This window comes from Rhinopithecus bieti, unplaced genomic scaffold (genome assembly GCF_001698545.2).
Source record: "Rhinopithecus bieti isolate Rb0 unplaced genomic scaffold, ASM169854v2 scaffold_9383, whole genome shotgun sequence".
NCBI classification, from domain to species: Eukaryota; Metazoa; Chordata; class Mammalia; order Primates; family Cercopithecidae; genus Rhinopithecus; species Rhinopithecus bieti.
Window position 1 is genome coordinate 2129474 of NW_016806471.1, and position 14201 is coordinate 2143674.

General features: G+C 45.9%; 1 protein-coding gene across 1 annotated transcript; it reads left to right on the forward strand.

Moving 5' to 3' along the window:
- Positions 1 to 5464: 5464 nt before the first annotated feature.
- Positions 5465 to 11222, forward strand: HHEX (hematopoietically expressed homeobox). The gene is made up of 4 exons (XM_017876753.1): positions 5465 to 5937; positions 7943 to 8121; positions 8278 to 8328; positions 10117 to 11222. The coding sequence occupies exons 1-4, from the start codon at positions 5577 to 5579 to the stop codon at positions 10336 to 10338; spliced, it is 813 nt and encodes a 270-aa protein (XP_017732242.1). The 5' UTR covers positions 5465 to 5576; the 3' UTR covers positions 10339 to 11222.
- Positions 11223 to 14201: the final 2979 nt, after the last annotated feature.

Here is a 14201-nt window from a genome sequence, read left to right on the forward strand (position 1 = left end):
AAAAAAAAGGATGGTAAAAGGAATTTGAGATTTAAAAAAAGAAACGGTGTTTTCATTTTTTTCTCATTTTTACATTGAAAACTTTCAAATCTGTAGGAATTATGGTAATTTAATTACTATGTGTAATTATAAAAAAGCTAAAATTAGAGTACAACAAATACTTGTATACCCTGAAATTATAGTAAAACAAATGCCTGTGTACTCTTCGCCTAAATTCACCAATTAATAATTCTCGATACAGGCATACCTCATTTTATTGTGCTTCACTTTATTGTGCTTTGCAGATATTGCTGTTTTTTACAAATTGAAGGTTTGTGACGCCCCTGCATCAAGCAGGTCTATTGGCACCATTTCCCCAAGAATATGTGCCCATTGCCCATTTCATGTCTTTGTGTAACATCTGGGTAATTCTTGTAATATTTGTTATTATATCTGTAATGATGATCTGTGATCAGTGATCTTTGATGTTACTGCTGTAATCGTTTTGGGGCACCACAAACTGCACCCATATAAGATGACTAACTTAATAAATGTCGTGTGTTCTGACTGTCCTACTGACAGACTGTTCCCTAGTCTCTTTCCTTCTCTCCTTGGGCCTCCTTATTCCTTGAGAGACAACAATATTGAAATTGGGCAAATTAATAACCCTACAATAGCCCCTAAGTGTTCAAGGGAAAGCAAGAATCGCATGTCTCTCTTAATCAAAAGCAAGAAATGATTAAGCTCAGCAAGGAGGTCATGTAGAAAGTTAAGATACACTAGAAGTTAGACAAGCTGTGAACACAATGGAAGAGTTCTTGAAGGAAATTTAAGGTGGTACTCCAATGAACAAATGAATGCTAAGAAGTGAAACAGCCTTATTGCTGATCTGGAGAAAGTGCAAGTGGTCTGGATAGAAGATTAAACCAGCCACAACATTCCCTTACACGAAAGCCTAATCCAGAGCAAGGACCCAACTCTCTTCAATTCTATGAAGGCTGAGAAAGGTGAGGAAGCTGCAGAAGAAACGGTGGATACTAGATGAGGTTGGTTCACGAGGTTTAAAGAAGGAAGCCATCACCATAACATAAAAGTGCAAGGTGAAGCAGAAAATGTTGATAGAAAAGGTGCAGCAAATTACCCAGAAGATCTAGCTAAGATCATTGATGAACATGGCTACACTAAACTGATTCTACACGTAGATCAAAAAGCCTTCTATTGGAAGAAGATGCCATCTAGGACTTTCATAGCTAGTGAGAAGTCAATGCTGGCTTCAGAGTTTCAAAGGACAGTCTGACTCTCTTGTTAGGTGCTAATGCAGCTGACATTTAAGTTGAAAGCAATGCTTATTGGCCATTCTGAAAATCCTAGGGCCCTTAAGAATTATGCTACATCTACTCTGCCTGTGCCCTATAAATAAAACAACAAAGCCTGGATGGCAGCACATCATTTTACTGTGTGGTTTACTGAATATTTTAAGCCTACTGTTGAGATCTACTGCTCAGGAAAAAAAATATGCCTTTCAAATTATTACTGATCATTGACAATGCACCTGGTCACCCAAGAGCTCTGAAGATATACAAAGAGATGAATGTTGTTTTCATGCCTGCTAACACAACATCCATTCTGCAGGCCATGAATCAAACAGTGATTTTGATTTTCAAATCTTATTACTTAAGAAATACATTTTGTAAGGCTATAGCTGCCATAGATAGTGATTCCTCTGATGGATGTGGGCAAAGTCAAGTGAAACCCTTCTGGAAAGGATTCACCACTCCAGAGGCCATGATTCATGGGAGGAGGTAAAAATATCAACATTAACAGAAGTTTGGAAGAAGTTGATTCCAACTCTCACAGATGACTTTGAGGGGTTCAAGATTTCAGTGGAGAAAGTAATTGCATATGTGCTGAGAACAGCAAGAGAAATAGAAGTGGAGTGTGAAGATGTGACTGAATTGCTGCAATCTCATGATACAACTTGAATGGACGAGGAGTTACTTCTTACGGATGAGCAAAGAAAGTGTTTTTTTGAGATGGAATCTACTTCTGCTGAATATGCTGTGAACATTACTGAAATGACAACAAAGGATTTAGAATATTACATAGCTGGATGCAATGGTTCATGCCTGTAATCTATTTAGGGAGGCAGAGGCAAGAGAATAGCTTGAGCCCAGTAGTTCGAGACCTGCCTGGGCAATGTAGTGAGACTCCATTCTCTACAAAAAGGAAAAAAAAAAGGACAAAAAAAGAGAGGCTATTACACCACCATACTAGATAGAGCAGCACAGGGTTTGAGAAAATGAACTTCGATTTTGAAAGTTCTACTGTGGATAAAAACGCTATCAAACATCACCACATGCTACAGAGAAATCTTTTATGAATGGAGGGGTCAACAGATGTGGCAAACTTCATTGTTGTCTTTAAGGAATTGTCACAGCCACCCCAACCTTCTGTGCCTCCCACCCTGCAGTCATCCACATCAAGGCAACAACCCTCAAAAGCAAAAAGATTATGACTTGCTGAAGGCTCAGATGATTGTTAGCAATTTTTTCTTTTTTTTTTTTTGAGATGGAGTCTCATTCTGTTGCCCAGGCTAGAGTATAGTAGCATGATCTCAGCTCACTGCAACCTCTTCCTCCCGGATTCAAGCAATTTCCGGCTAATTTTTGTATTTTTAGTAGACACGGGGTTTTACTATATTGGCCAGGCTGGTCTTGAACTCATGACCTCAACTGATCCGCCGGCCTTGGCCTCCCAAAGTGCTAGGATTACAGGTGTGAGCTAACACCCCTTGCCGATAGTTAGCAATTTTTTTAGTAACAAAGTATTTTTAAATTAAGGTATGTACATTGTTTTTTAAGACATAATGCTATTGAACATTGAATATAGTATAGCGTAAAGATAACCTCCTTTATATGCACTGGGAAACCAATGAATTCATGTGACTTGCTTTATTGCTATGTGTATTTATTGAGGTGGTTTGGAACTGAACCTGTGATATCTCCCTCTTTATATATACATATATGTGCATATAGATATGTGTGTGTATAAATATACATGTAGATGTGTGTGCACATATATGTATATATTGAAGCATATGAAAGTAAGCTGCAGATATGACCCATCACCCCTAAACACTTTAGCTTGCAACTCCCAAGATCGCAGACATTTTCCAAAGTAACTTACAATACCAATATCACATCTAAAAGATTAATAATGTCAACTAACATATACTTCATAGTTTGTCCCCATTATCCCCCCATAAAAAGCAATGTCTTTTATAGTTTTTTAAAACCTAGAATCCAGTTAATTGGGATATTATGAAGCCTTGTGAAAATCCTCATCCTCAACATTTCACTCGTTAGTTGATGATGACTCTTTCTTGAAAGAATTATTGAGTTTTTTTATTGTACCAATTTTTCTGCACCTGTTAGCTGGCATTCTTCCAGCTTTCACATCCACTGCACCTTTCCCTCTCTGAGTACCACTACGGACTCACGAATTGTTATATTCAAAGTGGTATAAATCCATGACGTATTTTTAAAGCTTAAATCACCCCCAACTTTTGCGGATGGAAACCACTCCAAGGTGGTCCCTATTTTCTTTTCACGGTTTCTGGCACAAGATGTCTTTGAGTTTACCTTGTACTTTTCTTGCCCTAGACCTAGAATCAGTCACTTCTTCAAGGACTTACTTATACGACAAATAGGTCATACATCCATCTAGTGCAAGTCTCCAAATATTCACAGCTATACATGCTCCCTCCAATCCACCCCTTTCTTCATAGTCAACCAATGTTCGTTATCCTTCCAGAGATAGTTTATATCATAGAACATATAAAATTATAATTTATATGTATTATATAATAGAGCAATTATATTCTTACCTACCCCCAACATGCTTTAACTCGAATGACAGTGTAGTACATTTCTGAGTTTGTCTGGGCTTGTAGCTCTTGTCTGTCCTTAGATTCTGAAAGATACCTATTAACACTACCGTAAAAAGATTAGGAGCCTTTAGGCTAAGTCTCAAATGTTTCAGGTGAGAAAAACTCAGGGACGGTGACTTGATGAAAGTTGCATTAACTAACAACGCTCACATGCTGTTCTCTGGACTTGGAATGTGAAAGCACCCTGGGCTTGCTGACACCTACTCACTTTTCAAACATCAATTCTTGGGAAGCTTTTCCCTTCCTTAATGTCCCCCAGATAGCTGATGTCCCCTTGTTACAGGTTTGAAATCATTATGTACATCTCCTTCCTAGCACATACATGTATTAAAATTTGTTTCCTGTCTCCGTGAGGAGAGGGACTACATCTGTCCTTTTCACTGCTGGCACACACTAGTTGCTCAACAAAAATGTGCGAAGTGAAACTCGAACAGGCGGTCAGGCTCACAGTCCACGCCTCTTCCTACTGTGGTCCCGCTGCGTTTGGACAAATAGTTCCAAATTATAAACTTTAAAACCTGAGAAGTCTCAATAGAAAAAGCTGGGGAAAAGCTGGGAAGTCTTTCCATTTCCACGATTAATGGAGCACCTTAGCAGAAACGGCTCACCGCGAGGTGTGACGACCGCAGGAGGGCGTCAATCAAGAAAATGCCCCCTTGCCCCAGAGGCGAGTGGAGCCGCACAGAGCCGAGGCCATACGGGCCAGCGGTACGGACTGCTTCAATAGAAAACACGTGCAAAACCAGAGAGTCAGACTGCGCGCAGCTGCGACCCTCAAGAGCCGGCAGAAAAGACACTGAGCAGCCACCACTGGATTGAAGACTGCACAGCCTCTGCCCGACGCTGTAGAACCCGGGTCTCCCCTTGATTGCTGCTCCGTGCGGCTTCTGCCAGCATCCTCGCGGAAGTGGCTTGAGTCCGAGGCCTCCAAATGAAACCGGGTGGAGCGGCCAACAGTCCGCAGCACCTGAACGCCAGCCATCCGAACCCCGCCGGGCCGCAGCTAAGGGCCGCGGAGCAGCCCTAGGAACCCGGGGCGCTGTCCCACTCTGAGCTCCGGAGACGGCCGGGGTGACAGCCAGCGCCACTGTTAATCCAGGGAGCGCACCCACTGGGAAGGCGTCTTAGGCCAGCGGCCTCTGCTCCCGCCGAGTCCCGCTGCCCCCCGCCTGGAAACGGCTGCTGCCACCCCGGGCCCGGGGCCGCACGGCGCCCCCGAATTTCGGCAGAGGTGCCTCGGGACCGCGGACAGGGCCGCTGGAGCCCGCACTCCAGGTGGCCGCCTTCCTCGCGCTTCCCCCGACGCACGCGGCCCCAGACTTCCCTCGAGGGCGTCCTCGGCCGGGGTGCCTGGAGCCCCGAGGGGCGACGGCAGCGGCGGGGCACCAGGGCCAGGTCCCCGGAGCCTGGGAGCAAGCGCGTCCCGGGGGCGGGGAGCTCGGCCGGCTGCGGGCCGGGGGTGGGGTGCGGGCGGCAGCTCCTGGGCCCCCGCGCCATTGGGCCGCAGGCCCGGCGGCAGGAAGGGGCCAGCGAGCGCGGCCCCACCCCGCGGCCGGCGGAGCCTATCGCCGGGAGCGCGGAGCGCGGATAAATGTAGCGCCGTGGCGCGAGCTAGTAGCTCTGCGAGGGGCCGGAGCGCGGCGGAGCCATGCAGTACCCGCACCCCGGGCCCGCAGCGGGCGCCGTGGGGGTGCCGCTGTACGCGCCCACGCCACTGCTGCAGCCCGCACACCCGACGCCCTTCTACATCGAGGACATCCTGGGCCGCGGGCCCGCCGCGCCCACGCCCGCCCCCACGCTGCCGTCCCCCAACTCCTCCTTCACCAGCCTCGTGTCCCCCTACCGGACCCCGGTGTACGAGCCCACGCCGATCCACCCAGCCTTCTCGCACCACTCCGCCGCCGCGCTGGCCGCTGCCTACGGACCCGGCGGCTTCGGGGGCCCTCTGTACCCCTTCCCGCGGACGGTGAACGACTACACGCACGCCCTGCTCCGCCACGACCCCCTGGGTAAGGCGGCCGGGCGAGGGTGGGGGTGAGGAGGCGCCACCCGGCAGGTGGCAGCGCCGGGGAGGCCAAGGGGGCGAAGGGGGCAGGCCGTAGACGGCTGTGGCAAAAGCGATGGAAAATCGGCTGTCGGGCACGCGCGGCGACAGGAGGCGCGCGGCCAGGGCTGACCGCACCGTGACTCAGATTGGTTTTCCTGCACCTTGCAGGCGTCGGGGCCCGCGGGCCGGCGATAGACCTCGCGGCGAGGGCAGCCGTGGACCGCGCGTGTCACCCGGGGTGGGGTTCCCTTAGCGGGAGGGATGGGGAAAGGGGCGTCGAGGCGCCTGAGCCGGCCCCCGTGGGGCAGCCGGGCCCGGGTGACTGCGGGGCTGGCCCTGGTTCAACAGGCTTGTGCAGTGAAAGAGCCTGACCCTTTCCGTTCATACAGGAAATCTTGAGTTCTCGATAGGAGTAAATCTGGTTTCAGAAGCTGTTAAGTGTTTTCCTGGCTGCATGAAGCAGACCCTTCCCCCGGAGTAGTGCACGCTGCTGATTATTTTATCGACATCCTCAATACAGACAAATTCAGGAAACACTCGACTTCTGATAGCCGGGATCCGTTTTTCTGATATTGTTCATTTCCTCTGTGTGGGATGTGACTTTATGGCAGCTAAAATAACCAGTTGCTTCCTATTTTTTTTTTTCGAGGCTGTTTTCCACCAGTCTGAAGCCTGACGCAAGCAAAATCTCGAAAAAACAATGCTAGCTTTCAAAGAGTTGAGGTGCAGGCCCTGCACACTGACGGACATACCGACCGACACTACTTTGGGAGTAGGAAGCAGCAGCTGCTGGTCGCCAGTTAGGAAGGGAAGCAGGGACACATAGGGCATATATTCCAGAACTTCGGGGCTTGTCCCTTCACTGTGCGGCCTAAGAAATAAGCCGCCCGAGGTCCGCGCTGTGGGTGACCCTTGGCGCCTTCGAGGTCTGGAGCCCTAGGGTAAATAAGGAAACGGGGCGCCTCTAGAGTTTTAAATGAACTCTGTTATTAGAAGCTTCAGTAGGGACCCTGAAAACAATTAACGTCTTAATTAGCATTTTAATGTCGCCATTATTATGGCGCGGCCTCTAGCTCGGCCCTCTACCTTACTTTCTCGCCGTTACAGGGAGGAGGATTGTATTTTTAGTTCATCTTTTTGTGATTTTGAGTTGTTATCCTGTCTGATTCCAGCCTCGAGGGTTTGATGATGCGACCCGAGCCTGGCTGTGGTCGCCTGTCGGGGCTGGAGCGGGACCCTCAGCCGGGCCGGACCTGGGGCTAACGTTTTCACAGCGCGCCCTGAGTTTCCTTGGGTTACTGCTGGGACCGCGCAGGAGGAAGCAAAGGGTTTTTCGAGCTAGACCAACAGGAAACACATTGACGGAAATGTTGCCATAGCCCATGGGGTGGCTTTAACTGGCCGCCCCCGCGGGCTGGGTGTGAAATCAGAGGAGGCCGCGGCTCCCCCAGCCAGGATTGGAGGCTCCTTGCGCGGCCTAATGCGGGAGTCCGGGCCGGAGCGCTTCCTGCGCAGCCAGGCCTTGGCGGTGCAGCAGCCCCGCTCCTCCCCAATACCCACACACCCGGTGTTCGAAAGTGCTGCCCACCAAGGGAGATCCAACGGGCAAAAAGTTATGTATAAATCCGAGATCCACTGGTGAAAGGGTCGTGGTATTGTAAGCCCAGCAGGTAGTGCGCATTTTTTTCGGGGCTAAAGATATGTCTGGATTTAGTTCTAGGTGTGACGGCTGTGTGTCTGTGTGTGTGTGTGTACAAGGCTGTGTGCATCAGCAGTGTCGGGTGTGACTCTGGGTATGTTTGTGTGTTGATGGCAACGTGTTAGGTCCACGTGCCGGTGGGTGTATGTGAACGTGTCTGGTTGGGTGGCCTCCTGGCCTACCTTTGTCATCCCCTGGGCCCGGCAGCTCTGGGGTCTGGCCAGGCCGCTCCAGGGCCGTGGGTGAGCGTCGCTCTTTCTGCCCGCAGGCAAACCTCTACTCTGGAGCCCCTTCTTGCAGAGGCCTCTGCATAAAAGGAAAGGCGGCCAGGTGAGGTTTTCCAACGACCAGACCATCGAGCTGGAGAAGAAGTTCGAGACGCAGAAATATCTCTCTCCGCCCGAGAGGAAGCGTCTGGCCAAGATGCTGCAGCTCAGCGAGAGACAGGTGAGCTCGCTCGGGGACCTGGGGCCGCCTCTGGGGAAGGGAAGGCTTCTGGGGCAGGGATCGCCGGGTCACCGAGAGAGAGGCGAGGAGCCACCCTGCCCTCTGGCACGTCCCGACGCGGGGTCGTGGCAAGTTTTCTTTCTCTCTTTCCTGTAGGTCAAAACCTGGTTTCAGAATCGACGCGCTAAATGGAGGAGACTAAAACAGGTATGGACATGGTTCTGTTTCTATGGAAATAAATATTTTTATCACGTTATCTCAGTGCAAGGCTGTTATGGGTTGTATGCAAAAGTCATTTAAGAGACGATTTAACCTCTTCACCTTGATTAAAAAGACAAATAGTCCTGCTGAAATTCAGGATGAGTTGCTCAGGTGGCAGTAATGCTAAAAGCACCTAATGGGGTTCCTATATCAATTATGCTTGGGTTTTCACACACTGGCTAGTAAAACTCCCAGCTAATTGTTTTATAAATCCCATATGTTGTTTATCTAATTAACGCAGGAAAGATAAAGTAATTGACAGTAAATGACTTAAGCAGTTATCTTTGGGAGAAAATTGTTTCTTTTATTTACACAGCCATAATAAAACCAGGCAGAACTCAAGGGTAAATATAAAGAAACAAACACCTTTAAGTCTTGTTTGCACTGTTTTTTTAGAAGAATTAAATGTCAGGGAGTTTAAAAATTATTTTCCATCTAATGCCAGCTCTTAAAATGAAATATAAAACTTGTAAGAAAATATTCAAGCCTGTTTGGAAAGTAGCTTAAACTTTCTAACAGTCTTTCTTCCAGTGACCTTGTTTCGCAATATGCGATAAAAAGTAAAGGCTAATTTAGTTTTTTAAAAGAAGGTCTATTGACTTAAAGCTAAACATTCATTTTTGATGTCCTAATCTGGATATATCCTCCATAGTTATCTGATAATTGCTGAATTGTTCACTTGTCATTGTATATACAGTTTATAATAAATACTTTGAAACAATGAGTAGAGAAATTTAAAGGAAAGTGGATTTTAATATTTATTGATCATTACTTTTTCATTAAAAAGAAAGTGTCCCAAAGAATATTTTGAAATAGAAAATAAAATTCCTGTAATTTCATTACTGTAATGTGATTTAAATATTTGGAGATTCACTCTCAATTTGTGACCTTGTACATCTATTTGTTGAGACTATAGGCTTGCAACTATATAACAAATAGATGTTGTAATATTTCTGTGTAGTATTTATATGCATTTTAGACAAGCATAGGATTAAAAATTCACTAGCTTATATACTTAATAGTTCTTGGTCAAAGGCTTGACTCTAGTTTACCAGAGACCTTAAAAATAGTGGTTTCTATGTAATATGGGGATATTTCCCAGAAATTTGCCCCAGATTTTAAGTAAATTGTAGCTAATTGTCTACGTTCTCAGTTGGCAGCCACCTTCCAGATACACATTTTTTTCTTTGCCATGATTTTTTAACTTGTTATACATTTACACATGTAGATGTTTATAAATTTGCTCCAGAAAATGACTGAAAAAAGATCCAATCTAATAATTTTGAAACTTTATTCTTAATTCACCATTTAGCATTCTTATTTTTAAAATGTCGGAAAGACTGTTAATTGGCAAGGTTTAAATATTTAAAGAATGAAGTTAAGGTGTCTCTGTAGTGATTGGATTTTCTTTCCCCCTTAAACTTTTGAGAATATTGAAACAATGGGTCTGGGCTGGTGTTAAGTAACCAGAATTCATGTTCAATTGGTATAATATATCACACTTATGTTCATGACTGGTTCTCATCTTTTAAGCATATAATCTTTGATATGACAGAAACTTTTCTTACAAAGTGAGAGAAAAGCACAAGTATGTATCTCCTGAATAAGATTATAAACTAAAACAGTAAACTAAAATTAAAAGATATAATAGGATGAAGAGACATTTTGATTTATTCCTCTCACTATCCACATTTTATGATCCTTCCAATCTCCATTTTCATTTCCTTTATTCAGGAGAACCCTCAAAGCAATAAAAAAGAAGAACTGGAAAGTTTGGACAGTTCCTGTGATCAGAGGCAAGATTTGCCCAGTGAACAGAATAAAGGTGCTTCTTTGGATAGCTCTCAATGTTCGCCCTCCCCTGCCTCCCAGGAAGACCTTGAATCAGAGATTTCAGAGGATTCTGATCAGGAAGTGGACATTGAGGGCGATAAAGGCTATTTTAATGCTGGATGATGACCACTGGCATTGGCATGTTCAGAAAACTGGATTTAGGAATAATATTTTGCTACAGAAAATCTTCATAGAAGAACTGGAAGGCTATATAAGAAAGGGAATCAATTTTCTGGTATTCTGGAAACCTAAAAATATTTGGTGCACTGCTCAGTTAACAAACCTACATGGAGACCTTGATTTTGACTTAACAAATAGTTTATGTACCGATCTTAGGTGGTTTTGATAAAGTGACATTGTAGTGATTAAATTCATTCCCCTTTTAAAAAAATAAGTTGTTTTCACTATTTATAAAAAAGTAATTTTGAGCTTTTTGTTAAATTTAAATTTCTAAGTTACAGCTTTAAAGGTTTTAATAGGACCTTCTTGAATGGCTTTTCTGTAATCTGTGTATCTCCCACTTAATGGAAAGGCAAAGGGATACCCCAAATCCAGAGGTGCCTACATTTCAGGCAGCGTTGGAGTATTTTAAAATGAAAACATTCTTTACTTTTATATGACATTCTTATACTGCTGTCTTAAATCCAAAACCATTTCAGAGCTCTTGTCTCAGAGATGTGTGTTCTTTTTGTCAGAGATATAGCTGATAAGAATCTTAAATGCTTGTTTTGCACTATCACTTAGTACCTGTTTGACCAAGGTGTTAAAGGGATAGTACCTCCCAATTCAAGCAGAGAAACTGACCTGACTAAAATTAATCGCAGATGAACTAGAAGTCACAGGTTAATTAAATGTAAGTAGATTGTAGATACTGTTTTATATCAAACAATGTTTATAATGTGTATATAGAATTGTTCACTGTAAAAAAAAAATGGCCAAAATTTTTTTTTAATAAGTAACTTGACTGTAAAATAAAGCCGTCTGTGGGACGACTGACCTCGTTGCAAGTCTAATGCTTTGATTTTAAAAAATCACACCTTTTCTAGACCTCCTGGGTGCCTGGCGCGGTGCTGGGCTCTGGGGACAGGAAGTGACTGGGGCTGCATCTTGTTGGGGCTCTCACTCTGAGGCCCGGGACCGCGGCTGGGTGCTTGGAATGTGGGTTGGGGTCTCTCCCGGGGCGTTTGCCTTGGGGCTCTGCTCCTGCCGGCGGATGGCGAGCCGGGCAGGTTCGAGTCCCGGGCACGCCAGGCGACGGGAAGAGCCGAGGCCCAGGCCCGCTACGCTGCGAAGCGCGGGGCTGTCCGAACCCCATCGATTCGCTTCAGCTCCCGGGCTGGCCCTCGCCGTCCTTGACCGGCTGAGTCAACACCGCGTCATCTCTCGGTGGCCGGGGCTCAGGAGCCCGCTCCGGCGCGGCTGGGCCCGCGGTTGGGAGGTTCGTGTGGGGGGATGGGGGACCCTGGCCGAGAGGAGCGGGGAGGTGGTTTGCACTGAGAGCGGTTCTCGAACCCGGGGAACTTCAGAACCTCCTGCAGGGCTTGTGGAAACTCATTGCCAGCCCTGTTCCTGGACTTCTGATCTGTTAGGACTGGGCTGGGACCGGGAATTTGTATTTCCAGCAAGCGCTGAGGTGACACCAAAGCTGCGGCCCGGGACACCACCCCTGGGGAACCACTGATGTGAGCGCTTGGGGGTGTGGAAGAAGCTGATGGGACCGGCACTCCTCCCTCCCACCTGCTTCCCCCGGTAACTCTGGCCAGCAAGAGGCTGGGGCGGAGGGCTGAGAGGAAGGAAAGGCAAGGGGGAACAGAAGAATGTGGGGCTTATCCAGGCTAGTGGGAGTGAGGTTTGATGGCTGAGCCCAGGGCGCAGGGTGGAGGGAGAATGGGGTGCTGAGGTTAGATGGGTGTGGGGGCCCAGGTTTCTGACTCTTCAGGGTATTGCTAGTCTGTGCCAGCTGCTTGCCTAGCTGAGCCATCAGGTCTCTGACATTCCAGGTAAACCATGACAGAGACCTTTTGGGGAGAGGTCTGGAAATCTCTCTCATTAGCCTTGGCCTCCATGGAGGCCTCTAGCTGTAGAGTTGGGTACCTCCTGGCTAAGGACTTGTGAAGGAATGACCCTACCCCTAGCCTGGCTCCCAGGGCTGTGGTATCCCCAGATATGGACACTCATGAAGACAGTGAAAAAGTCATTGCTCTTAGGGACTTGTCATATCCTGCCTCCTTAGATTCTAAGAAGGCCCCTGGAACTGCAGGGGAATTAAGATTTCTGAGAAAAGCAATACTAGCCCTTAAGCAGAGAGGTGTGGTTAGACTTGGAAGTTTGAAGATTTGGGTTGGTGTTTTAGTTATTGGCCTCAAATCATTTGTAGAATGAAGATGGTCTAGTTGAACCACACGAACTCCTTCCAGCTCCCAAATTCCCAACTCAGTTCATGCCGTCATTATTGTTCTCCCTATTCCCCATGTCTCCTCAGCCTTGGCACCCAAAGTGGCCACCCAGAGAGAGAGTTTCCCTTCCCATCAGCTGTAGCCTCCAAGCTCCAGACCCTGCCTAACAGATTACATCAGGGTTTCAAAGGTCATAATCTGTCTTGTCTGAAAATGGGATTGTCCGTATCAGATTTTTGGAGAATGGGAGGCTTATGGACGTAATGTTGAATTAAGGTAATCCTGAAACCTGTGTGTGTGTTTCACTTCTGGAGATAAACCCTGGTTAATGTTTATTCTTGAGAGTAACTGTATCATGACTATTCAGCAGAGAAATACAGACTAATGTATTGATTGACACTAGAAAACTTGAGGGGTAAAATCTAGTTTTAAAGTTGACAATTCCCTGAAATCAGGCTGCTTTCCAGTTTCAAGCTTATCCTAACTCTCTTCAAGTCGCTCCCATTCTGAATCTAAACATGTCCTTAAGAATCAAGAGCATGTTAACTGGAGGAGGTGCAGTATTCTCAGGACACAGGTAGGCATTCACTTTTCTGAAGTACCCCATTGCAGATTGCCAATGAAGATTTAGAAATTCCTCCTACAATCCGGGCATTTTTCATTTGTTTGTCTTTTGGCTATTTCATGTCGAAGCAGCACGTATGACCTTTACAGCACAACTCCTGTCTTGTTTTAACTCTTTTATCAGGAGATTCAACTTGAAAACGGTTATCATTTAGCAGAAAGACAAACAGAAAAGCACATTTTTGTAAGCAAAACGTTAATGATTGGAAGAATTGCCCTAATTTCACCATGACAGTGTGTGATTAATCCCCTGGGTCGTGTACTTATACTTTAAGTTATTCAGTTCATTGGTCTTTGATATTCAGAACCCTTTCTAACTTAATATGATATTGATTTTGTTGGATGATGTACTTTGACTCTTCAAACAATATCACTTTTAGAGATGACTAGCCTACTGTGTAGTATTTTATTTAGAGAACTATTGCATAACATTTCTTTTCTTACTTTTATGGTTTTCTCAGGGTGAAAGCTGATAAGACATCTTGTGGGAAAAGAGGAAACCATCTCTGATAGTGAAAGTACCTTTTCTCTTTCAACTTTTCTGACAAGCTTGTGTGTGTGTGTGTGTGTGTGTGTGTGGTTTTCATTACTGTGAATACTCATCTTAGTTAATGGGGGCAGACAGGGATTCAAGAAAACTTATTTGGACTTGGGGAAAATGCATTTTGCTGGGGACAGAAGACACCAAAATTCCCACTCCAGATATATTGGCATGTGGAAGTTGATGAACTCAAAATCTACTGATTTTGATTTTTTTTCAAGATCTAATAATCAATATTCCTTTAAATCTGTGATTGGAGGTACTTATGTGACTACTTACAATATAGGACAGAATGTGAATACCAAACAATCACCCAGGATGCTTCTAAATGATTGGGAGTTCAAGCTGGGCATGGTGGCTCATGCCTGTAATCCAGCACTTTGGGAGGCCAAGGTGGGCAGATCACTTGAGGTCAGGAGTTTGGG